At 53.1% G+C, this 25,880-nt stretch overlaps 1 protein-coding gene across 3 annotated transcripts; it reads right to left on the bottom strand.

Annotated features, from left to right (window-relative positions):
* Positions 1–5,369: 5,369 nt before the first annotated feature.
* On the bottom strand, positions 5,370–12,522 carry LOC147646207 (maestro heat-like repeat-containing protein family member 7). Of its 3 annotated transcripts, none has more exons than XM_086873791.1 (18): positions 12,474–12,522; positions 11,597–11,647; positions 10,854–11,392; positions 10,599–10,754; positions 10,265–10,329; positions 10,006–10,155; positions 9,668–9,816; positions 9,216–9,363; positions 8,779–8,966; positions 8,552–8,689; positions 8,165–8,273; positions 7,855–7,992; positions 7,465–7,641; positions 7,173–7,328; positions 6,913–7,014; positions 6,440–6,542; positions 6,103–6,159; positions 5,370–5,812 (listed from the first exon to the last, which is right to left on the bottom strand). In XM_086873791.1, exons 3-18 carry the CDS (start codon positions 10,975–10,977, stop codon positions 5,613–5,615), a joined length of 2,160 nt encoding a protein of 719 aa, XP_086729917.1. In that variant the 5' UTR covers positions 10,978–11,392; positions 11,597–11,647; positions 12,474–12,522; the 3' UTR covers positions 5,370–5,612. The 3 variants fall into 3 exon arrangements, with proteins under 3 accessions (XP_086729917.1, XP_086729916.1, XP_086729915.1); XM_086873790.1 differs by lacking the exon at positions 12,474–12,522 and adding an exon at positions 11,735–12,146; XM_086873789.1 differs by lacking the exon at positions 12,474–12,522 and adding an exon at positions 11,769–12,108.
* Positions 12,523–25,880: the final 13,358 nt, after the last annotated feature.

Below are 25,880 nucleotides of genomic sequence, written 5' to 3'. Positions count from 1 at the left end.
GTCTTTATTGGTCAACACAGAAATTTGGGCTCCAGTGTTAACTACAAAAGTAAAAAGTGGATGTATAGGACCCACTATTATTGAGAAACCGCTCAGACTATTCAGCCTAGTCTTCACAGAAGTATGGAGAACATCGTTTATTTCTATTTTTAGCACACTTTTATAGGGTTTTACAGGGTCCCCGGGCTAAGCAAGTTACTCTTGGTTAATCCACACAGGTTTACATTTTTTCTCTTATACACAAGGATATTGTTTTGCTTCATTCTCTCTGCTTCAGGAAAGTTTCAAGGACATGAGCCTTTAATATCACAACTTATACCAAAGGCTGGTTTGTGCAGACAGGCCTTTACTAAAATATCATGCCCACCTTCTGTTCAAATATTCTCTACACACTATTGCTGTAATCAGTATGTCTCCAGTTTTGTTATTTCTAGTGAGCATTTGAAATAAAAGCAACCTCTGCCTCTCTGCTCACCCAGGAGAGGCAGAGTTCCCAGTTTCCCTGATTCTGAGGCTCTTTGGGCTCCACTCCCAGAAGCTGAGAAGGAGACGGCTTTGGCTCACAGCCCAGAGCCTGTGGAGCTGTGCTGGGTTATCCAATGGAGCATTCCATACAATGAACTTGGGACAGTGCCAATTAGAAACAACTTCACTCAACTTGGAAGTGAGAAGCCATCTATTACCTTGCTGGGGACCCCTTTCTTTATCTCCAGTGACCACCAATACTGGCAGTGAGAGATTTCTTTTCTCTTGTCTGGGTTTTCCTTAAGAGAACCAATGCATCTAACACCTTTGCTTTCTCTGATTTTTCTTCTGCCATTTTTACAGGTCCATCATTTCTACTGGAATGAATTAGCTCTTTTGGAGGGTAAATTTGATTCAGGAGAGGGGTTTCCCCCTCTTCTGTTTCTTTTAGCGAGTCAGCATTTTTGAATTTTCATCCTGAAGGGCTGCTCGCAACAGATTGATCTTACTCTTTTCTTCATTTAATTGTTTTTGCAAAATTTCAACTAGGTTTTAGAAGGAGTCTATTCTAGTTCTTTCCTCACTTCTTTGCTTAAAGCCAGTTTTTAGAGCTGCTGTAAAACAAGCTCCCAAAACTGAGAAGAGTAGAGTTTGATTTTTGCCCAGTTTAAATTTTCTTTCACCTTGTAAAGAACACACTCTATCAATCACATTTTCCAAATTAAACCAGTAACTAAGCGCCTGCTTTTCCCCTCCCGGAGAAGGTCTGGCATTGTGTTTTGCTAACAGAGCATAAAATGCAGCTTTAACTTCTGCACTGCCCTTTTCAGTCATTTTTACAAAGGGAAAACCACTACAGGGAGGTATAAACTTCAATTATACACACACACCCACACCCACACCCACACCCACACCCACACCCACACCCACACCCACACCCACACTGCTTTTTGCTTCCCTGTGTGGGTAAAAAGACCAAATCTGCTCGGGAGGCACTCTTTCAGTTTAAAATTCTGATTGTCTCTTTGCTACACCAAGCACTCAAAATTCACACACACAACAACAACAAAAACATTCCCACCCTTTTGCACTAAGAGATCTTTTGTGAAATTCTGCAGACAGAGCCCTCAAGTGAGTGTGGGGTGCTTTTCACCTCGGCGTGTGCAGTTTGTGGGAAATTCGAGTTGCCCCCCTTGCTTTCTAGACACCGCTCACTCTCTTGGGAGTGTCAGGCTGGGTGCGGCTGGAGCAAAACATCTTTCCCCTAATACAGACTGCACAACAAACCTGCAGCCCCTTCTGTCTGTCAGAAATCCTTTCCGTGACTCCAGTTTAAATGTCACGATTCGCTAACGCCAGTGGGAGTCGCGAGAAGTTTGTTTGATCTCAAAGGGCAAAAAGGACACAAGGGATTTCAGTTGAAATCACAACAGCAATAATGTACATTTATTTTAGTGATAACAAGGGTTATGTGATAGAGGAGAGGGAGAGAGAGAGAGAGAGGAGAAAGAAAACAAAGTAAAGAAAGAGAGAGGTTATAGCTACCAACAGATGAGACAGTGTCACAGGGGTCTTTTTCCATGGGGAGATCTCACCAAAATCAATTCAGCCTTATGTAATTCTTCCCCAAAGTGACCTTGTTTCCAGTGTGCTAATAAGCACCCCAAAGGAGAAGTTCCTGCTATGAGAGAATTGCTGCCCAAAACCCCTTTAAGCTTCTCCATGTCACAACTACAATACACCACAAATGCCGAACCTGCAACGCTTTCGCAGTCGTCTGACGGACGGCGCCCAGGCAATCCCAACAGGAATTCCTTTAGCCCAACCAAGCGCAGCTTTTGCTGCGTCTTATTGGCAGGCACCCAAACCAAAGTGAAAGCACCTTACCTCTTCTCCTGGGGACGCTGTGAGCAGCGCAGACGGTCGCGGCCGATGGGCTCCCCGAGAATCCCTCGGTGCCGGCTGGAGCAGGATCGGGTCGTGAGCTCGCTCAGCAGCACTCACAAGGTCCCATCTGGGGCACCAAAATGTTAAGAGTTCAGGAACACACATCATCACACAATGATTATATGCAGGTGCTTTATTGAAGAGCTCTGGGTGTCAGGGGTACACAGACCCAAATCTGACCCATCTTGCTCTTGAGTTGAACATGTTTTATACTCTATCGTTATACAACTTAGATATTAATTATTAAACTTACATTGTTCTATTGTATGCATTGTTTTTACCCAAGCATGGATTTCTCGTGATCCCACCTCAGCCCCCTAATATTGTTCCTCATGTTCTTTAAACAATAATTATATCTAATCACATCTAACAATTGTGTCATTTATCATATATTGATTACACAGGTGCAGTTTCACATGATCTTTAGCAAGCACAAGGCCTAACATTTCCCTGGGACTACTTTTCCCAGGGCTTGCCAAGCCTAAATTCTTTCTGAGTTCCTGAATTTCCTAAGATTTTAAAGCATCTTACGATCACCTCCAGACACAAAGAGTCTTGCCTGAACAGTCAGAGAGCTACATCTATTTTTAACTGTAACTTTTATAAATTTTTCCAGAGCCTGCTGGCTGTGTTCAAGGTTTTCTCTTTATTTCCTCCCTAGTGCACATTCTCCAGAAACTCTGCTTTTACATCCTTTTGCATTGATTAAAGTTACCTGCAATGACGAGTCAATCCAAATCCTGGGAAAACTCGAACTTAAATGTGTACCTAGGCAAAATATTTACCTCCCACATCTGAAGCCATGAGCTGCCAAGTACTGTCCCCACTGTCATACCCTGTCCCCTGGAGCTCTGCTGATGCCATTTCAAAGGGGTTGCCAATGAAAACAAGTTTGAATATTTTGGTAATTTCCACACTGGCATTCAAATCCTTGACTAGAAAAATCACAAGTCAAGATTTCTAGGATTCTTCCATACCAAAGCTGTCATTCTCACCCTGGATTTTAGAGTGTCTGAACAGTCAGACAAGGTTTTAGTTTTAGAAACTACAAAAAAGTCCCTGCTGTTCGGCGATCCCATTCCATCAGCATATAGTCCTGATGATTCCTTTAGGCAGGAGCAGCAAAGGCAAGAATGAGCCAAACAAGCTGCTCCTGTGTTCTCATGTCCTGCACAGCAGTAACTGGGAGTTCAAGAATGGATTCAGGAGACAATGGGTGCACAGGGAGCCACCAAGACTTTGGGATGCTGAAATGGACCAGCCTGGTGCCTGTGCCCGGGCTGCACCGCGCTGAGCTCCAACTGGACAATCTAACAATGGTTGAATGGACACACCATGGGCCACTGGAGACTCCTACTCCTAGTTCTGTGTGCTACACTATTCACCTGTCATTCACCAGATGATTTTTTCATCTTTGCTTGAAACCCAGGAGAGGAAAAGGTCAACATGGAAAAGTGTTCTCCCAATTCTAGTGACACCTTGTGCCTGCACACCACCTGTGCCCATGGCAGTGTGCTTGGAGACTGGATAATGTTTGATGATACTTTGCAACACCAAGTGCTCAGGGATTCTGGGATTGCCCAAGTGGAGAGCAAAACTGAGCCGTGTAAGTCCCTGCTTTTTTTCAGCGCATGCTGCTTCTTCCTTTGTTCCAAGCAAGTCCAGGATTTGGTTTCATGTATCTTTAAGGTGCCTGGACAGAAGAGAGGGAGGGCAGCTGCAGCACAGGCCTCCTGCCCCGTCAGACTCTCCCTCTGTCTCTCTCTCTCTCTCTCACTCAGGATGGTGCCAATGTCGCTGCCTTGGGACACCTGAGTGTGGAAGGCGAGCTCGCCCTCAAGCACGGCCATCCAAGTCAGTCACGGGCACAGGCTGCAGCTGAAGCTGGCAAGCGTTGTTGTAAGGCTGCAAGTGAAGAGAAAGCCATTGTGGCCAACTCTGCTGAAGCCTTTTTCCAAAGCAAAGGCAATTGTGCCCACAGCCTCCCCCTGTTTGGCACCTGGCTGCTGCGGACGCCTCAGTGCGCAGGTGCCGATGTTGGGGCTGCTGCTGTTCCTGGGCACACTCTGCTGCTGTTTCTGTGGGCTCCAGAGCCGCTTGGGCAGCAGCCACTGGGCAGCCCTGCCGGAGGAGACATCGCCACCCTCCTCATGGTGGCAGCAGCTCTGTGGGCCCCGAGCTCTGTGTCAGGGGGGCCTCGGTCACAGCAGCGTGGCCTGGGCAGCCGCGAGGGCCTGGGCTGGCCGCCAGCCCTGCCTCTGCCCACTGCCCCTTCCTGGAGGCACCCAGTGGCCGTGGCCTGGTAGCACCCCCTGCCCTCCATGTCCCCAGCCAGCCCAGCCTGGGCACCTCGGGCTGTCCCCACCCTCCCGCTGGTGTGGTGTCCCAGCCTCCAGGCCTTCTGCTGCAGGCCTGGGGGACATTTTGGGGCAGCACCGGAGCAGCCTCGTGTCAGGGACCAGGCGGCTGCCCGGGGGCTGCTTATGGCCTCTGACACCCAATTCCTCAGGGCTTCCCACCACCCCGGCTCCTCCAGGGCCTTCTGTCCCCTTGGAACCTCCTGCCACCCACTCCCTCACACATCCCCCTCGTGCCTTCCTACTGCCTTGTCCCGTCTGGGCCTCCGCAGCCCCTCATCCCTTCACGGCCTCCCAGCACCCCGTGCCCTCAGGGGCTCCCCCAGCCTGGCCCGGCAGCAGCGCCGCAGCCCCACAGGAGCTCCAGCAGCTCCTCAGCCATCACGGCAGCAACACACGGGCAGCAGGACACAGATGGCGCTTCCTGCCTGCCACAGGGCTTGTGGCTTCAGCACAACCACCAAAGGCCAAGGGGCTTCTGGCCATTTCCCCTGCACCACTGCATGCCCTGGCAGGTTGCTGAACACAAGAACCCTTTTCCCTCTCTTCCCCTATGCCCCTCACACCCTGGGCAGCAAAAGAAAGGTCTTGGGACTCTTGTGGTTTATAACATATCCTATATTATTTACATACTAGATGGAAACGAAACGAAGAAAAGAACAATCTCTATGAAAAAAAAAATAACAGATGGCCCATGTGGCCCCAGAAGATAGAGCTTCTCAGCCCTAACATATCCTATATTATTTACATACTAAAAAGAAGAGAAAAAAGGAAAAGAACAACCCTTATGAAATAAAAAATCCTGGCTGGTCCATGTGGCCCCAGAAGACAGAGCCTCTCAGGTCAGCGCTGAGCACATCTCCAGCAGCGCAGCCAGCCCAAGCCCGACAGACGAGGCCGTGTCCTCCATGCCCTGAGGATTTGGTCTTGCATCCTCTGCAGGATGGAATATCGGGCACTCTGGATGGCCCGGAGGACATACAGCGTTTCAAGTGCCAGGTCTGACACGGCACCGCTTCTGTCCTCCGTCAGGCGTTCGAGGGCTGCAAGAGAGACAAACAGAGCCACGGTCAGATCCCAGAGCTGTGGGGGCCCAGCGAGAGCCCCCAGCCAGGGCCATGCCAGCCGGCTCTTGCCTTGGCCAGGAGGGAGCAGGGCCCAAGGGGGTCAGCCCAAAGCTGCTGGCCACAAATGCCCCACGTGGCCCTGAAATCTCACTGTTCTATGCCCACGCCGCCCCTCATCGGGACAGGGAGCAGAGCCCTCCACAGCCTGGCCAGGGCCAGCACCTGCCCCCGACAGCCAACACTGTCAGCCTGCTGCCGTGGCTCACCTCTGCACAAAACCTGGAGCTCTGCCTGCTGCCCCCTCAGCTGCTCCCCGGCCATCCCTGAGAACACAGAGCCTGTCAGGGTCCCAGCAGCACAGCTCCCTGCCAGCGGCGCTGCCAGCCCTGTGGCCACACGGCCTCCTGCCCCGGCAGGGCTCAGCCCGGGCCCTTGCCGCACCCTGACCCAGCCCAAGGGCACGGCTGCCAGAGTCCGGCAGCAGCAGTCCCGAGGGCAGCCGGGGCTCCAGGGCGCCGGGCCCGGGTGCCGCTGCCGGGGCAGCAGCCGGGGCTGGGGCCGAGCTGCGGCGGGGCGGGGAGGGAGCCCGGGCTCGGGACTCACCGATGACCCTGATGGCCGCCGCTCGCAGGGTCTCCTGTGGGTCCTGCAGGTACTGCAGGGCCCGGCGCAGGTGCTCGGCCAAGGGGATCCTGTGGTCGGCCAGCTGGAGAGAGCGGTAGGAGGGAAGGGTTGGCGCGGGCTCTGCCCCTCGGCCGGGCGCTGCTGCCTGCGGCCAGTCCCGGCCTCCCGTGCCCGGCCAGCCCTGAGGCCCGGCCAGCAGCCGCTGGCGCCGGGCTCTGGAGGGGGCAGAGGGCCTGCTGCTGCCCGGGGAGCCGCGGTGCCTGCCCGGCCCGCAGCCCCGCTGGGCCGGGGCCCCATCGGCACCCGGCTCGGGGCCACAGGGGGCTGGAGAAGAAGCCGTGCGGCCCCCGGGAGCAGCAGGGGGCACGGGCACAGCTGCCAGCCCCACACACTGAGCACCGGGGCCAGGGGGCTTCTCTAGTCTGAGGCTGGCACTTCCAGGCCGTCCTTACCACGAGCTTGGCAAACTTCCACAGCTTCTCCTTCCTGACAGCTTTTTCTAGGTCTGGCCTCTTCAGAAAGCCAGCCGCGCGAAGGAGCGTTGTCCGAGAGGCCTGGGGAGCAGCAGAGAGCCGCAAATGGCCCCACAAGGCAGGGCACAGGAGTGTCCCAGTGCCAAGGGCTGGAGGAGGCTGCAGCCTGCAAGCCTGCGTCAGGGCAGGAGGCAGCTGAGCCCCCTGCCAAGGCGCAGCAGCAGCCCAGGAGTCCTCACCTCTGCCACATGCCGATTCTCATCTTGGCAGTGGAAAAAGAGTGGGAGCAGGCTCTGGTACACTCGTTCCTTCAGGGGCTTTCTTCCTTCTTCTTCTGCTGAAGACATCACTCTTCGAAGGAGAGACATGGAGAGCAGCTGCACCTGGCTATGGGGCTGTATGAACGGAAGGAAGGAAAAATGACCTCATCATTGGCTTCTTGTGGCCCACATTGGCGCAGGCCTGCAAATGCACAGGGCACAAAGTGTCCGGGCAGCAGGCAGTGGCCGTGGCTGGGGCACAAAGCCTTACATTGTCCAGGAGTTTCAGGAGCGGCTCAGCCAGCTGCAGGGCCCTGCGCCAGGATATTGGGGTGTCTTCATCCGTGAAAATATAGCTCAGGAGAGCAATGCTCATCCTGGCCACGTCACTGTCCAGGTCCCACAGGAGGTGCACTAGTCTTCCTGTCAGGCTCTGCATTCTTTCGGCCTGTGCAGAACACAAGGGTGTGAAAGCCCGGGCAGCTGCCGCAGGGCCCAGAGGCCAAAGGGCTGTCCCAAAGCACTCGGGCAGCTGAAGCAGGAGGCAGGAGAGCTGCGAGGAGCTGCCTCAGCGCCCAAGGCAAAGGCCAGCCAAGGCCAAGGGACAGCATTGCCCAGCCTCATGCTGCCCACACGGCTTCAGCTGCTGCCCCCTTCTCACCATGGAGGGATGGTCCTTTAGCAGGAGGAGAACCCTGAGCACCTGGTGATGCATCTCTGTGGAGTTGTACCACAGGTACTTATACAAGATCTCCATTAGGCTGTCACCACAGTCACTCAAGTCCAGGCAATCTAGGAGCTGAAAGGCACAGGGCAGTGAGAGGGGAGCCGGCCGGCAGGAGCCTGGAAGTGCGCAGGGCTGGGTTCAGGCAGCAGCACAGGGCGCAGGTGCCGTCCCAGGCAGCTGTGGCTATGCCAGGGGACAGGGCTGGCAGGGAGCTGAGCGAGGTAGTGCTGGCCATCAGGCTCACCTCCACAAGGAATGCCATGGCAGAGACATCCCAGAGTGGCAACGGTTTGCTGAGCACCTCAAGCAGGTAGCTTAAGATGCTTTTGTGGACGGATGCACGGCGCATTACCCTGGAAGGCAGAAAAAGGCAGAAAGAGTCTCAGCAAGGGTGCAAAAAACCTCTCCCAGGACTGACTGACACAGTTGTCATATTGCCCCAGCACCCTATGAGGGGATTTGGGCCCTTGAGAGGTGGCTGCTCCTGGGCACCCTCCTCTCACAGCCTTTTGCAGTCTCCTTGGCCATCCCTCGGTGACGAGGCCCTCTGGCCCATGGCCACGGGGACTGTGGGGGGCATCCCGGGCAGGGGGCACAAATGTCAGAGGCAGTGGGGAGAAGGGGGGCTCACCTGGCCAGCAGACCCACGGCATAGTGGTGGGTGTCAGCACAGAGCAGCGTGTCCCAGCCACGCTTGCGTTCCATTGCCACCACCACATGCTCCAAGTGGAGACTGCAGAGCAGGGCCTTCAGGGTCTGCACTGCAAACCTGTGTGCACAGCAAAGCCCAGGTGACGCTGGGAGCGCTGGCTCCGAGGCTGGGGAAGTGGCAGGGACAGGAGGAGTGGCATGAAGCACCTGTTGGGGCTGGTGGAGAGGCTGTGTTGCTCCTGGCATTCCTTCCAGAAGGTATGGACGTCCTCTGTCATATACAAAGTACTGAAGTACGTTTGGAAGAGGAGATGCACAAAGAGGCGGGGGAAATAGACTGTGAGGATCTGTGGGCAACAGGGCCCCTGGAGGATCTTCCACATCACCAGAGTTGCCTGCAGAGGACAAAGCAGCCCGAGACAGCGCTCAGTGCCGGGGCGTCCGTGTGGCAGGGCCTGAGCATGGCAGGGAGAGGCTGGGGGAGACGCAGGGGGAGCAGCGGGCCTGGTGGCCCTGAAGCTGCCCCTAGGCCAGGTTTGTGGCCAGTGCCTGAAGCAGGGAGATGCAGTGGGGGAAGGAGGCAACAGAGCTGCTGGAGAGGCGGCCGGCCTTGCGGTGAGCAAAGGCCAGCTCCCAAAACTCACAGTCAGGGAAAAGACAGCCGTCTTGTCCCCATCAGAGGTGCCCAGGTTTTTCTGCGGCCAGCTCCCCACCACATTGATGAGGAGCGGTGTCACTTCCTCTGAAATCCAGGGCGAGAGCAAGATGGTCGTCCACATGGCCATAGCAGCTCTGCGGGGTCAGACACATCACCGTGGGCTGGGCAGCAGCGGGGAGCTGAGCTGGCCGCCAGCTCTGCCTGTGCCCACTGGCCCTGAGCGGCAGCAGCAGCCAGGCAGCCCAGCCCTGTGGGGACAGGCCCCTGAGGGGCAGGCTGGCAGCACGGCAGTGGGCTCGGGGGCCGACTTTGTAGCAGGGCTGGCAAAGGGAGCAGCCAGAGGGCCCTGCAAGTCTGTGTTGCTCACAGCCCTGGGCCAGGCTGTACAGGGTGATGGGCTGGGGAGCCCTGAGGCCTCGGGACAGCTGGGCCCCATACCTGTCACACGTTGGGGCCACCCGCAGGAGAGTGATGGCCACATCATCGGGCTCTGCCTCGGCCACTTGCATCAGGGCCCAGTCCATCCTGTGCTCAGCAGCCTCATTGGCCATGAGCCACTGGTGGATGTACCTCACCACGCCGGGCACCTGGAGAAGGCACAGGGAGACTTGGAATGCTAGCAGAGGGAGTCAGCAATGTGCCCAGCTTCTTCCCCAGACAAGTGCTTCTCTTCCAGCACGCTGCCATGGCCTCAAAAGCTTCAAGTGAGCAGCAGCTGTGGCTTGGGAAAGCCAAGCAATTGCTGGAGGATCAAAGGCTGGCCACAGGCTGCTTACTTGCTCTGGATTGAAAAGAGCCGTCTCTACAAGCAGATCCAGCTGGGCAGCGCTGCTCTGTTCTACCAAGACCTCTGAGGATGCTTTGACCTCAGTGTCCATGGGACTGGTGTCTTCCTTGCCAATTCTGGTGATGTATTGGTAAAGAAACTGTAGGAGAAGGGCAGGAAGGCAGGGAAGTTGCATGGAGTGCTCCAAGTGCGGTGCTGGGCTGAGCAGTGCCAGCAGGCCCAGCGCAGGTGGGGATGGCTGCAGGTACCTGCGCTGCTCTGCGGAAGCGGCCACGGGCGGTGTCCTGCTCTTGTGTGCCGTCCATGGCTGCATCTGGCAAAGAGCAGCCAGAGCTGAGGGGCTGCGGGAGAGGCCGGAGAGCACAGCCCAGCCCTGCGTTCCCCAGGCAGGGACACTCTAGGGATGCCCCAGGGGATGCAGCACGGCCACTGCTGCGGGGGCAGCCCCAGCCCCTTTTTTGTGCTGTCCATGGGTGTGTGTCCACAGGACAGTGTGGGATGGGATGAGATGGGATGCAATGGGATGGGATGGGGCCAAGATGGCCGCAGGCACCAGCCCTGTGGCCCAGCTCTGCCACTCACCCTCCTCCAGCGGCTGCAACTGCTGCACCTCTTCGGTCTCTGGTGCTGGGGCAGCTCCAGGGCCTTCTTCCTCTTCCTCCTCTTCCTCCTCAACCCAGGCCAGCTTGGGCACTCTTGGGGGTCGCTGCTCCCTACCTTCTTCCAGACTCTCCCATCCTTTCCATAGGAACAGCACCAGGGGATGGCATGGCATGGAATGGGATGGGGCCAAGCTGGCAACAGGCACTAGCCCTAAGGCCGAGCTCTGCAACTCACCCTCCTGTGGTGCCTGGAAGTCCTGCACCTCTTCAGACTCCTGTGCCAGGACAGCTCCACGGCCGCCTTCTTCCTCCTCCGCAAGCCAGGCCAACTTGGGCACTCTTGGGGGTCGCTGCTCCATGGCAGTGACTGGATTTCTGGCTACTTGCAGGAGAGATGGCTCGGAAAAGCTCGGAGTCAGCAAGTCCTGCAGTCGTGCCTGGAAGGCACCTGCAAGACTCAAGTCCTGGCAAGACTGCAAGACAGCGAGTCCTGCACTTGGGTCTTGAGGGCTCCTTCCACAAGGACAGGAGGCTCCTGGTCACGGATTGTGGTCTGGCCTCAGGGGCAGAGACTGCAGGGATTTTAGATGCCTCAGACAGGAACCTCCGTGAATGAATGAAATGTTGCAGGTCCTGACACCGCTCCGGGCGCTCCAGCACCATCACGATGGCGTTGGGGAGCTCAAACCACTCCAGCAGCTGCACCACATTGGGGAAGCCTGTGGACACCTTGTCCAGCAGCACAATCTCCAAAGGTGCGCTGGTGCCGTCGGGCTGCGGGAGGAGCACGGTGCCGTCAGTGGGGCTGAGGCCGTGCCAGGGCTTGGGAAGCTCTCAGCCAGCCCGGGATGCTCTGCACCCTCCACTGGCCCCATGCCCGCTCTCCCTCCAGGTGTCCTGGCGGCTCCCACCCTTCCAGGCCCCAGCTCATCCCCGCCTGGCACTCCCCGGCTTCTGCCGCTGGCCCCGCTCACTCACCAGCTCGCCCCATTGCCGGATGCGGTTCCGTGGCACCTTTTTGATGGCCACCTGCAGGCCAAAAGGAACAGCGGATTCAGCTCGCTGCCCACCACATCCAGCCCCATCCTACTCCTCTGCTCCCTCCTCCTCTTCTGCCCTCTCCTCCTCCTCGGCCCGCCACCGGCCCCACCGCTCATCGGGAGTTCGTCCGAGAGCCTCGTGGCCGTGAAAACTCTGCCGAAGCCACCGCGGCCCAGCAGCGAGTCGATCCTGTAGCGCTGCTGCAGGGCCTGCTGCGCCTTCCCTGGAGAAGAGACGCGGCCGTCAGCGCTCGGCTCGGGGCCAGGAACGGCCCCCGAGCGCTCCCCGACCTCCCCGGGCCGGGCATCCGCAGGCGTTCCCTCATTGGAACGCGACAGCAGCAGCTCGGGACCGGCGGCTGCACCGCTGAGCGGCGGAGCTCAGGCCGGGGAAGCCGCAGCGGAGGCGGCGACAGCGGCCGCGCCGTCTGTGTCCTTCGCGGGGCCCAGGAGGAGCCAGGGCCGGGGCCCGAACCAGAACCGGAACCGGAGCCTGCATCGGGGCTGGAGCGGAGGGCAGGGCAGGCGGAGCCAAAGGGTGGCAATGCCGCCCCAGCCCCAGGCACTGATGCCCGCCCAGCACAGCCAGAGCCAGGCAAAGAGGAGACCTCCGCGGGACGGGCAGGGATGGGGACGGGGACGGGGATGGGGCAGCCCCACCTGGGGCCGGGGGTAGGCCGGGGGCATGGCCCAGCCGGGCACGGGGAGAGGGAAGCTTGGAGAGGAGGGGGCACCGGGAAAGGGAGACCAGGAGAGGATGCGGGACTGCGGGAGAGGGAGAGGAGAGACAGAAAATTGCTAAATTCTCTTCTTGCCGCTGCTGCCGCTGCCGCCGCTGCCGCCGCTGCCGCCGCTGCTGCCGCTGCAACTGAAGCACCGGGGCCGTTTGTCCCCGTGTCCGTTTGTCCGCTGCCCGCTCGGCCCCGCGCCGAGCCCCGCGCTCCCCGGGCAGCCCCTGAGCCTGGCCAAACACGGGAACTTTGCCCTGGTGAGCCAAGAGCCAGAGTCTGGACTCCTGCACAGGGACACAGCAATGCCCTTGGCTGCTGCTGTGCCTTGTCCCTGCTGAGCGTCAAACACTGTCTGAGCACATTCCCTGAATGCAGAATTTGTACCTGACCCAAGCACTGCACTTGTGTCTCCAGCATTGCTTTCCAAGGAAAACAGGGGAAGGCAAACTGGGTATAGCTCATGGTATTTTACAGTGTCTAAAACTTGCCAAGTCTCAAATCTTAGAGGTGAGATCCATTTGGAATGAATGAGATAGAGAAACAGTGCAAGATGGAAAAGGGGAACATAAAAATAAATAGAATGGATGTTCAAATTGTGGATTTTGAGCAAATAGTGAAGCGATTGTGATGCTGTGAGATACTGAAACAGAGGGAGAAGTAATAGTTGAAGATTTGTGGCCTTTTGAGAGGCAAAGAGAAAACTTCTCTTTCCAGGGAGGCTCACAGAGACAGATGAAGAGAACTTTTGCCTTTGAATAACTCATTCTTAAAATGACACCCCTAGACTCATTGACCCATACACACCTCAGAGTGATGTGAAAATGGGAGGAGTGAACTGACGACAGATTTCTGGGCAGCTGGCATCAGGAAAATAGAAAACTATAACAGAAATGGTTTTCCTGTGAAAAACTCCACAAATTAGCAGAAGACTTCTTTTACTATACAAAGTCTGATGAAAAGACTCTAACAGGAATTGGGACTGTTTTAAACACCAAAGTTCCAAGTTTTTTTGTCTCTATGTTGTCATGGAAACAAGAGAATGGTTGGGTAGTGGGGGATAAAGGGGTTTTCTGGAGGTTTATTCTGGTCTTCTTATTCTTGTAGTTTTATTAATAAACTTTATTTATTCCTTTGAAGTTTTAAGCCTGTTTTGCTCTTGTTCTAATCCATATCTCATAGGAAGAAATATGTGAGTTTTCTAGTAATTTCTTTTAGTTACTTCTTTAAAACCACGACACTCCTCTATTCCTTTTAAGTTTTAAACATCTTTTGCCCTTCTCATAATCCACATCTCACAGCAAGAAATGAATAAGTTTTCCAGTGATTTTTGAACTAATGCTTTAAAACCACGACAGGTGTAACAGGGAGGAGGAAATTGGGGCTGTCACTGCTGTGGTGTCAGAGAGAGTGGAACACTGGGGCTGTTACTGCTGTGGTGTTTGATATATTGAGATTTAAAAAAAAAAGAGAAACAGCTATGGAAGTTAAGGTTGCTGGAGGCTGATGGGAGTTTTTCCTCCTGGCCAGTAACTGGCCATTTCTGAGAACTGATGGTAGTTTTAACCATTGAAGAGTGACATCAACCTGTGAACACCACCCTTTAAACCTTAATCCCAGGAATTTCTCTTTCTCTTTGGTTTCTGGCTTTTGAAGAGGTCACAGGGCTCCGGTTCAGCCTCCTCCCCCCCAGGTCTGACAAGGGCACGGGGGGGAGCAGGGCTGGCCTGAGTTCTGCGGTTCCCGGCGGGGGATGGAGACTGTGAAGTGACAGGAGCCCCTTCCCAGAGGGAAGTACTCCCATCTGTACTACTGGACTGCCCTGACTGTCAATCTTTGACTTCTTCAAAGGGTTATTGCTAAACAAAACCTTGGTTTTGCCTGCTGACATTGCTGGTCAGGCAGTGTCCCAGGAGATGCTCTTGATGGTTTCCTCTTTTCCTGGTCATGGCACTGGAGGAGGTCCAGGCCCAGGTGATGCCACTGAAGGAAATGTGCCCTCATCCCAGGGACGCTCAACACGGACTCCCCCAGCCCCTCAGTGCCCCGCTGCTGGTCACAGCAGCCCCTGCCTGGCTCCTGCCACCCACACTCTGGTCAGCCCTGCCTGCTCCTGGACATGGAGCTCAGCCAGGGCTGGTGCTGTGTTGGCTTTGCTGGTGGTACCAGCTGGACACTGGGGTGAGAGCTCCATCTCTTTATTGGAACAGAAGAGGTGTGCTGGGCCCTGCCCTGGCAGGAGGGACCCACCTTCAGTCCAGGCCACAGAGCAGGGCGGGTCCCTTCAGGGACACAGGGCCTTGCTGTGGGTGGTGGCAGCATCTGCACAGCAGCAGCAAGCTGGTAATGCAGCTGTGCCAGGGACATTGGGCATGGACATGGAGATGTGAAATGTGTGGTGCAGGTGTCCCTGAGGGAGGTGTTTGGTCGTTCTTGTGAAGCTGCAGAGGGGCACCTATTGAGAGAGGAGATGGCTGAGGTCCCAGCTGCAGCTGGCACACAGGGACCCTCCTGCACAGCGGGAGATTCTCACTGTGCTCAAAGATTCCCTCTGAAGCCTAAGAGGGGAGCTTGTCAGAAGTCCCGAAAAATATCTGGGGAAAGGTCTTAGGTTAGTTGTTGAGACAAGGTACAAATCTCCAGCGGGAAAAGAGCCTCTCCAGTAGGCTGGGTGTTTTGGGGTGTCTTAGTTCTTCCTAGAATAAAGATCACCAATTTAATGCAATTTCAGTTTTTATTCTAGCTGTGTAAAAATGTTCCAAGATTATCTGAATTCTAAAACTACCTTGAAAAATCCTGAACTACTATGGAAATAAGTAAAAAAATATTTGTAGATTTCTTTCTACAAAAAATATTTCTAAATATTTCTAAAAATTTCATATTTCTAAAAATGAAAAGCAAAGACAAAACGAGGTCGCCTTTTCAGAATTCTAACACTCGTTTGAAAAATCCTAAAGAACTATGGAAATTGGGAAGAAATATTTGGGGTTTACTTTCTAGCAATAATAATTCTAAAGAGTTCTAAAAGTTTCTAATTTCTGAAAATGAAAAACAAAGATGACGTGGTACCCCATGCCCGGCTGCTGCCTGCCCAGCCAAGGCTGTGGCCAGCCAAGCAGCTGTGCCAGTGCTGGTGGTACCAGCCAGAGCCCAGAGCAGAAGCCCAAAGGTGTTGCTCAAGCCCTTCCCTGGCAGGAGGGGCCCACATTCAGGCCTGGCCAGGCACCAGGGCCAGCACCTGCAGGGACAGAGGGTCCTGTTCTGGGTGGTGGCGGCACAGCAATAAACTGATAATGCAACTGTGGCAGGGACAATGGACACTGGCTTGGAGATGGAGGATGACAGGTGCAGGTCTCCCAGACTAACGTGTTTGGCAGGACATCTGGAGGTGCAGAGGTGCTCCTGTGGAGAGAGGAGGTGGCTGAGGCCCCCAGCTGCCGCTGGCACACAGGGACCCTCCTGCACAGCAGGGCCCAGAGCGGCCAAGGCTCCCCAGCACGGCTGGAGCTGCTGGCACAGCTTGGCCCAGCTGGACAGCTGCCCCTCAAGGCCCCGGCGAGCAGGGGATGGCTCTGGGCAGGGTCCCTGGCCAGGAGCGGGCCCCAGAGCGCCTCTGCCTTTCAAGGGCAATCTCGTCCCCGCTCTTTCTCCTGCCCACCTTGCTTTGCCTCTGCCCGCTGCTCCTGGGGCTGCTCTTGGCCAGGCAGCCTCAGTGGGAGCCAGCACTGGCTGCAGCCCCAGCGGGCTCCCCAGGACAAGGCCCAGCAATTAAGAGGCCAATTAAAGGCCTGGGCAGCAGCAGAACTCTTGGCAGAGTTATTTGGACAACCACTGACTATCTACAGGTCCACAGCAGCCTCACTGGGAATGTTTCTATTCTACAATAGACTTTCAAAAGAAGCTGTTTGAGGGAAAGATGAACAAAACACTCACCGTTTTGTCTTCCAGCAATACCAGATTCCAACACCGCATAAAACGAGTACATGCACCAAACAAATCAGGCCTGCCATTAATTCTGGCCAACAGCGTGTTCCCTGACAGAAACCTCTTCCGATGTCCTTCTGGGAATTGGGAACACGTGTTGTGGTGCTGGCTGCATCTGTGGGAGCAATGGGCAGTGAGAGCCCGTGCTGTGCTGCGCTGCTGAGCTGGCAGCATGGTGGGTATGTCCAGGATGTTCTCTGTTTCCCCCAGAGCTGGGGCCTGCAGGCACCTTGTTGGCCCTTGGCACAGGCTGTGCCACCCAGCAAAGCCCAGAAGGCCGGGAGCAGAGCCCAGGGACAGCACAGCTGCTTGGGCTCCTTCCAGGGACATGGGCCAAACCCATCCCTGAGCAGCCACTGCCACCCCTGAGCCTCCCTTCTCCATGACATCTCCCCCAGCCCAAGGGGACAGAGCCAGGCCCTGTCAGGGGCCAGTGCAGCCCCTGCCCAGTTGGGAGCCAGGGCTGGCTGTGGCCCTGGGCTCGTGGCAGGGCTCCCGCTCGGGGCTGCTCCTGTGCCTTGCGCCTCTGGGCGCTCACGGCTACCTCTGAGAGCAGCTGCAGTGGGATAGATGTTGGTGCATGAGTCCCATTTCCCAGGAGCTGGAAACGAGCTCCAGAGGCCTGGAAGCTGAGGTGCCTCCAGCTTTGGCTGCTGCTGGGTCATGCAAGGGCCAGCCCTAGGGGAAGAGCTGCTGGCACACAGCCCTGCCAAGGGCTGAGCCCAGCACAGTAATTACCTCCTGTGTCTGGGCCTGTGCCTGGCATCGCCTTCTTTCCTGACAATGAGCCACTGCTTCCTCTGGGAAACATTTCCACCTGCATGGTCTTTTGGTCCATCCCTTGAGAAAGGAAGAGGCACAGCTGAATCAGATGGAGAAGTTCTTGATTTGGGTGCTGGCATTTTCAGGACCTCATGCTTGTCAAATATGGGGATAAGGTTCAAAAAATGCCTTGGCTTTTGGGCCAGGGCCAGGGCCCTCCCTCCTCCAAAAAGCTGCCAATTCTGAGCAGTAGTGAGGGGATTGTGCAGGGTGAGGGCACACACGTGCACGGCTCTGTCCTGACACCTGCAGCGATGCTGCCCTGGCTGAGCTTTGGGCTCTGAGCTGGCAGCTCTCCCAGGGGGAAAGGCCTTCACCTACCCTCGCCATCTCCCCGAGCCTCAGTCCTGGACGTGAGTTGGGAAGCCAGATCACCTTCACCAGGAGGCTTGGCTGCAAGGAAAGGCAGGACAGAAGAGCTCCCGTGGCTCTGTAGGAGATCCTCAGGCTCCCTGGGGCTGGCAAAGGAGCTTCACAAAGCCCAGCCCAGGGGCAACAGCCACTTCCCTCTCTGCTCCTCTCCGTGGCTGCACAGAGCACATGGAAGGAGACACTGGCATTGCACATGGGAAGAAGATTGACAGCTAAATGCTCCTTCCTCCCACTGACAGCGATGCTGGGGGATCACTCAAGGCTCCAGAAGGGAGCAGGGCAAGGCTTCCAGAATCCTTCAGCCCTGAGATTATGTTAAGGGATATGGCACATGAGTGAGCTCTTGCCACCTTGACATTATCCCATCAGGAAAAGCACATTGAGAACTTGCCTCGAGCATTCTCCAAGTCTTGCCAGCTGTCATCTAGCTGGGCTTCCAGATAATCCATGTCCTGATCCCAGTCTAGAAGCCAGTACAGATCAGAACCACGTCCATGGTGCGCTGGGATCCACTTCTGCCTTGGGGTAGTGGGCACTGCAAGGGGTTTGGGTTAGATCGTGAGTACCAGATGTCAGTGGACATGGCGAAAGCTGCAGAGGGGCCTGGGGAGCTCTGGGCTGGCTCTGGTCACTCTCCACCCTCTTTGCAGTCCCTGTGCAACATCCCTGGTGGGGGGTGACAGGGCCAGAGCAGGGGTCCTGGCTGCTGAGTCTCAGGAGAAGGCTGAGGGACATGGACCCACCTTGTCCTCCCTGCAGCATTTCCTTCAGCATTTGTTTCATGGGTTTTGATGGCACATGGAGTTTCTGGTGTCCTGCAGCTTTGTTCTTTCCACTTGGAGGACCTTAAGAGAAAACAGTTCCCCTTTGCAGGAATGGATCCCAGAAAACCAGTGCTCAGCCTGTGGGGTCAGGAGGGACACACCACTCACCCCTGCGATGGGAGCCGGGCTTGCGTACAGTTACCAACCCAGGAGCTGGGAAAGTCCTGCCTGCAGACACACCTGTAACTCAACAGCCACAGAAGCTTCTGTCACCTCTGCTCATCTGCACAGGCAGCACTGAGCCACAGCAGTGGTGAGGGGAACGCGATGGGCGAGGGCACACACGTGTATGTCTCTGTTCTGACACCTGCAGTGGTGCCAGGACATTGAAACTGCTTATTCTGCCAGGAAAGGACCATTGAGAACTTACGTCCAGCATTTCTCAAGTGTTTCAAGCCATCATCCAGCAGGGCCTCTGGATAATGCAAGTTGTGATTCCAATCTAGGAGGGAGCCCAGATCAGAACCCTGCCATGGTGTGCTGAGATCCCCTTCTACTTTTGACAACTGGGCACTGCAAGGGTGTCGGGTAAGACCCTGGGTACCAAATGTTAGAGGACAATGGCCAAAGCTGCACAGGGGCCAGAGGACCTCTGGGTTGGTGTCTGGTCACTCTCCAAGCTCTTTGCAGTCCCTGTGCAACATCCCTGGAAGAGGTGTCTGTATGGATGCTAAATCTGAACCACAGTGCCTGTACAAATTGCAGGCCGCATGGCTCCTCAGGCTGCCTGAGAAAGTATCCTGGGAAAAATATGAGAAGGAATTAAAACAATTCTCAGGGACACTAAACAGCCTTGCAGTCTCTTGTTTTCCCTTGCAGGAGGGAGTCAGAGGGGTAGAGTGCCCCTGACCAATGATGGTGATGTAGCACTTTGTTAACCAATAAGAGTTTCCTTTCTGTACTTCCCACGTATCTGGCTATAAGACAGGCCTGAAGCAATAAACTAAGGAATTCTCATGTTGTGACTCCCTTGAGAGTCCCGTGTCGTTCTTTCTTGCCGTTCCCAATTGGAACGACATCTGGTGACCGCCGACGTGAAGTTGAACCGACCCCCGAGGTCCGGTAACCCGACATAAACTGCAGCTGACCCCCGAGGTCAGAAAGCAACCAACGTGACTTCTGCTAATCCCCTGAGGGTAAGCAGCGAGCGGGAAAAAGCCAGCCCTTCCCCCTAGAGGGGTAAGTGGAATTCTCCCGGGCTTTCCAAGAGGAAGCTGGTTCTGGAAACCAACGGGATAGTGGAGCCCTGCCGGTGAGCGGGCTTGGAACGGCTGTCTTGGTGAAGCAGAGCTCAAAATCCTGGGTCTGAGCCGATAGCGTGTGCATAATTGCATTCGCGGAGCCGCCAAGATAAAGTCCTCATAATGGGGAACTGTACTTCAGCTGATGAACAGCTTGCCTACCTTGCATGGCAGGATGCCCTGCCCCGCATGGGACTCAGTGTTTCTGAAGATGCCATGCGTGCTTTATTTCAGTGGGTTAAAGAGCAAGGTTTTGATATAACTATGGACAATGCCTTTGATCTCGAACTTTGGCTGTCGATAGAGAACCATTTATGGTTGGAATTCATTAACGGAGATATCAGCGTGTGTAGCCTGGCAGCCACCTGGGGAGTGCTTTTTAAAGCGCTGAAATGGAGCCAGTCTGAGGACAGTGAAACCGGGATGAAAAACTTAGATGCCGGAGGTGCCTCCTTTGTACAAGATGAGAAACTGGGAGATAAGACCGTAGATGAGCAGCGTAGCGCTCCCGCGGCTCTGCCTGGACCCTTAGAGAACTTTAACCGCGGGCAGGAGCAGTTTGCGAACCAGAGATCTCCCTCTCCAGAAAAGTTTGAGCGCCCGTCACCCATGGAGCTGGGCGCGCGGGCTTTGCCAACGGGAAAGCGGCAGGCAAGAAGAGACTGCCCGCCTCCGCCTGTGCCACCCGCAAAGCCTCCGCCGGCGCCAAAAGCGCCACCGCCGGCCGCCGCACAACCTCCTTCCTCCAGCCCCTCCGCGCTGTCCGAGCTTCTTCCTTCTGTGCCGCGAACAGAAGCGCAAACACCCCCGCTGCGGCCCATCCGAGGTGCTGGCGGAGAAGCGGCGGGGGAGGGAGGGGGGGAGAGCCCAGGCCTCCCCTGCGCTCTCCCGCGCTCCAGCGGAGAGGTGCGGAGTGGGGGAGGGGAGCGAGCCTCGCTCCCCCCATGCGCGCCTGCGCGACCCGCGCATTCGCGAATCCGCACTCATCTCGCGCTCGCCCGCGTCCGAAGTACCGGCGAAAAAGCGGCAGGGGAGGCCGGCGAACCTCGCTCGCCCCGCGCGTGCGCGGGACGCGCTAGCCCTGCGCCCACCTCGCTTCCTCCGTGCTCGGCTGCGCTCACCCTTGCGCTCCCCCCGCGCTCCAGCGGGGAGGCGCGGGAGGGAGAGAGAGCGCTTGCCGTGCTGCTCTCCCAATCTGAGCTCTAACAGAAGCCCCCCCGCACCCATAAAGGTGGCGGGGGGAGAGAAAGACAGCGGCAGGCCCCTCCACCGGGACCTTCTGCACCAACCCAAAGAAATACCTCAACGAGTCCGTCAGCTCCGGCGACCTGAGCAAACCAAAGTCCTGCAGTCACTGCGGGACCCAAATTTACTCACTTTGTACCTTTTAAGTCTTGTGCTTACAGAACTGACAACCAGCCGCGAAGAGATGGTAACTTCAAGTTCCCTGAACCTTCCTGGAATTCATGAACTACTGTTCAAACCCGATGAACAATAACAGCAACCATGTAAACTTTATAAATCCCTCAAAAACCCCCTCAATTATATTTGAAGAAAAAATCCAGAAAAAAACCCAAAAAAACAAAAAACAAACAAACAAAAAAAAAAACCAAAAAAAAAAAAACGGGATAAGAAGAGGGGATCAAAGCAGCATAAATTGCATTGTGCATTGTTTTTATCACTTTGGTGTTCTTTCAAACTACTCTATTGACAAGTTAGACTGTCAATTCGAACAGACTAACAATGTTGTATATAGTGTTGTATATAGTGTGTGTACTAATTCACTGAATTAGAAACATTGGAGTCAACCATCAAGTCCTTGCAAGGAGAACAATTCTTAAATACCAAAACATAAGCCAAAATTCTAAATTAATTCTAGATCAGCATCCATTCAAAGTTCTAGTAAAGAAACCTCTTGAGCTGTGTTTGTTCTCTGTCCTACAAGGGCCCAGTAGGATATAACAAACACTGCCTTTTTTATTTTTTCTAACAGAAAAGGGTGAGTTATGGATGCTAGCTTTGGAACAGGCTGCAAGGAGCTGCAGAGACTGCAGGCCCATAGCCTCTCAGTCCTGCCTGAGAAGCTAGCCTGGGAATTCAAAGGAGGATTTCAAAACAATCCTCAGAGACAGAAAACAACTGCCAGGTGCTGTTTGTCTGTCCCTTGTTTTCCTTGCAAGAGAAAGTCAGAGGGTGGTGAGCCCCACTGACCAATGATAGTGATGTAGCACTTTGCTAACCAATAAGAGTTTCTTTTCTGTACCTTTCCACGTATCTGTCTATAAGACAGGCCTGAAGCAATAAACTAAGGAATTCTCGTGTCGTGACTCCCTTGAGAGTCCAGTGTTGTTCTTTATCGTCGTTCCCAATCGGAACGACACTTGGAATACTCCTATTTTTGTTATTAAAAAGAAATCTGGAAAATATCGATTATTGCACTACTTACATGCACTAAATGAACAAATGGAGCCAATGGGGGCACTGCAATCTGCTTTGCCCAATCCTGCAATGTTGCCAAGAGATTGGCCCTTGTTAATAATTGGTTTAAAGGACTGTTTTTTCACTATCTCACTGCATGAACAGGATACTTGCAGATTTGCTTTTACCTTGCCCTCATTAAATCGAGCAGAACCCGACAAGAGATTTGAATGGACAGTTTTACGACAGGGTATGCGTAATTCTCCTACCTTGTGCCAGCTTTATGTTGATAATGCTTTGCAGCCACTACGTGTTCGATGGCCTACAGCCATTATTTATCACTATATGGATGATATTCTTTTTGCTCGGTCACAACCTTTTGCAGATAAACAAGTTAAGGACATTCAAACACAACTACTTCAGAATGGACTGGTTGTTGCACCTGAGAAAATAGAGCAGTCATCCCCATGGAAATATCTCGGGGGGACTTTAACTGAGCAGTATGTTGCCCCTAAGAAACTGTCATTGAACACGTCACTTCATACTGTTCATGATGCTCAGCGATTGCTGGGAGATTTGCAATGCCTTAAACCTGTTGTGGGTATTCCTAATGAACTTTCACAATCCTTATGACCTTTGTTAAAAGGTACCGATCCTACAGCACCTATAGAGGTCACCAGTGAGCAACAAGAAGCTCTCAATAAAATAATGGACAGTATCCAGACAGGTGTTGTTCGTAGGCGAGATCCAGACTTGGACATTAACTTTACTGTATGGTTTGGACCTCAACATCTCATCAGTGCTTTAACACAGCAACAAAAGGAAACAGGGGAGATATGGGTACTAGAGTGGTTGTTGCCACCACTACAACAGAGACATACCTTAATTCAAAAAATTGAAATTTTAGCAGATTTAATAAAACAAAGGTAGAAGCGATTGTGACAAATTATGGGTGCAGATCCAGCTGTAATTCAAATACCAATAAAAAAGGACACTTTAGACTGGTATTTAATTCACAGCTCCACACTGCAAGAAGCAGTGCTTGACAACAGCAGTGTGGTCAGTACTGAGGAGGTGCCTGGAATACCACTACGATGGATAGGCCAGCAGAATTGGATTGAAAAGCCCAAACGATCATTTTGCCGTTACCAGGGGCATCAACGGTGTTCACTGATGCTGGAAAGAAATCTCGCACAGCTGCTGCTACATGGCAAAATTCAGAAGGACAACGGAATCATCACATTATTCCAGCTCAAAAGGAGGACACATTACAAACTCTGGAATTAGTCGCTGTTGTTTGGGTTTTGGTGCAGTTTAAGGGTCCTGTTAATGTGGTAACTGATTCTTTATATGTTGCAGGAGTGAGTGAACGTATTGAAAAAGCAGACATAAAGGAAGTAAAAAATCCTCGTTTATATGAACTGTTTTTGCAGCTTCAAAGAGCAGTAAAGTTGAGGACTGCTGCCTTTGCTATTATCCATATTTGTAGTCACAAATGGGATGTGGGTTTAGGAGAAAGAAATGCTAGGGCAAACCGATTGGTTTCTAAAGATCCAAAAACAGGACTATGGGGAGGTCCCAGCAAGGTACTGTATTGGGGACGTGGTTATCTTTGTGTGTCTACCCCCACAGGGCCTGTCTGGGTGCCGAGCCGATGGACTAAACCTGCTGATCCCAGGGATTTACCTTCAGCTGATCCAGAAAATTCTGCAGATACTTCTCACTCTCTACCATCAACATAGAGATGGGATCTGATGAACTCTCACATGCAAATCTTGTATACAGTACCAGAGTGTGAATGTTATCCTTTTGTATGTTACATTTGTAAAGTGTGTAAAGAAAAGTGCTGGACACATTCTAAGTGGGGTCCATCCCCAAGAGGGATTTGTACAGAGTGTTACAACTTTGAAAGAAATTTGACTGAGGTTGCATTACAGGGAGGTATACAAACAGGACAATTTGAAAAAGGATCTGTTAGATGGTGGGAGATTTATGCTTTTGGGATAAACCCAGAAAATTATTGTTATCATCCGAATACCCCTTTGCCGTATATTATTGAAATAACCACAATACGCTGTCATAAAACACTTACACAGGTCAGGTGTGATATTCCAGGGGTAAAAAATAAAAATTGGGAGCAATTCTTAAAACGGCAGTCTCGAGAGAAAGGGTCTTTCCCTGAAAGTTATCCCTGCTGCTGAGAAGATGGAACAGCCCGTGGTTCGAAGCAACCGAATCGACGGGCCAGGCAGAGGGGTAAAAGAAAAGGGAAGCAAGATCTCCCATGGGATCCAGCCAAGATGCTGGCTGAATTGCCTACAATCTTTTTAAAGTCCTTAAGAGACTATCTCTGATTCGGTTGTTGTAGTGGTTTACCATGATAAAGGGAAATGAAGGGCTCTTGATTGACATTGATGAAAGACAAAATATGTGGATAATGTGGGCCAATCAAACTGGACAAGATAATTTTTGCCTTTCAATGGCTACCCCTTCAGATCCTTTTCGAACTTGTTTAGTGGGTGCACCTTTAGAGGATTCACTCAATGCCACAATGTTTAAAAAATGGACAAAGAATTGGAAAACGCCCGAAGAAGCAAACAAAACATTATGTGAAATCCCATCAGGTAAATTCACGATCAATATTTGTGACACAGGTTTAATCCCAGCAAATCCCATTGATGCTCAAAATTAGTACATTGCTACAGGTTTAAATGTTACCGGGTCAGAATCACAAGAGTTAAGACTGTTAGGCTCAGCCCCTAGCAATTATTGTTTAACTTTTGTCAATTGGGCTAGGAACAATCATGCAAAAAGGTCTCATGGGCCAAATGGTACAAATGTTTCTCCACAAAATTTGCTGTATTTGCAAAATAATGATGCATACTGTGGCAATTGGTCTCACAGGGTAAATTCTAGCAGTTCACCTCTACAATTACCACCTGGTATTTTTCTAATCTGTGGACATCGTGCATGGCAAGGACTGCCAGCAAACATTTATGGAGTGCCTTGTTATTTTGGGAAATTGATGTTGTTTGCACCCACTATACAGCAACTATGAGGAGCCAATAGAATCAGGTTATGAACAAAGAGAAGTGTGTTCCAATTGGGGCCAGAATGCAAGGATCAGGTTGAACTTTGGGAACGTCCTACAGTGATTGTGTCATTTGTTTTTACACCTGGAGTATCTAGTGCTCAAGCCTTAACACAGTTACGACGACTGGCATGTTGGACAGGAAAACAGTTTAATATTACATCAAAGGTTTTGTCTGATTTGCTTTTGGATACGAAGAGTGTTAGGCATGCTGTATTGCAGAATAGAGCTGCTATTGATTTTTTGCTATTAGCACAGGGCCATGTCTGTGAAGACTTTGATGGGATGTGTTGCATGAATCTTTCTGACCATTCAGTGTCTATTCATGCTCATCTCCGACAACTACAGAACAATATGAAAATATTAACCATGGAAACAAATCCATTAGAGGAATGGTTTCAATCCCTAGGTCTCACAGGATGGTTAAAATATTTGGCACAAATGGCAATTGTTGTTATATTGATCATTGTGATTGTGTTACTGTTTATTCCTTGCATACTGCAACGCTTGCAAAACATGATGAAAAGGGCTACTTCTACAGTTTTGTTAGTACAAAAAGAAAACAGGGGAATTACAGAGGAATGGCTAGAGAATCATGTTCCCATGCAGCAGTTAGCTGAGCAAGAATGAGACAATGGAGTACAGTTGGTGTGAGATGTTGAAGGTCAGGAAGACCTTAGTGATAACTGTTAACTGAGAACAGGATGCTGTGATCAGAAGAATGTGAATTCAGCATAGATGA

Source organism: Cyanistes caeruleus, unplaced genomic scaffold (assembly GCF_971803275.1).
Source record: "Cyanistes caeruleus unplaced genomic scaffold, bCyaCae1.hap1.1 HAP1_SCAFFOLD_110, whole genome shotgun sequence".
NCBI lineage: Eukaryota > Metazoa > Chordata > Aves > Passeriformes > Paridae > Cyanistes > Cyanistes caeruleus.
This window is presented reverse-complemented; position numbering and strand designations above follow the sequence as displayed.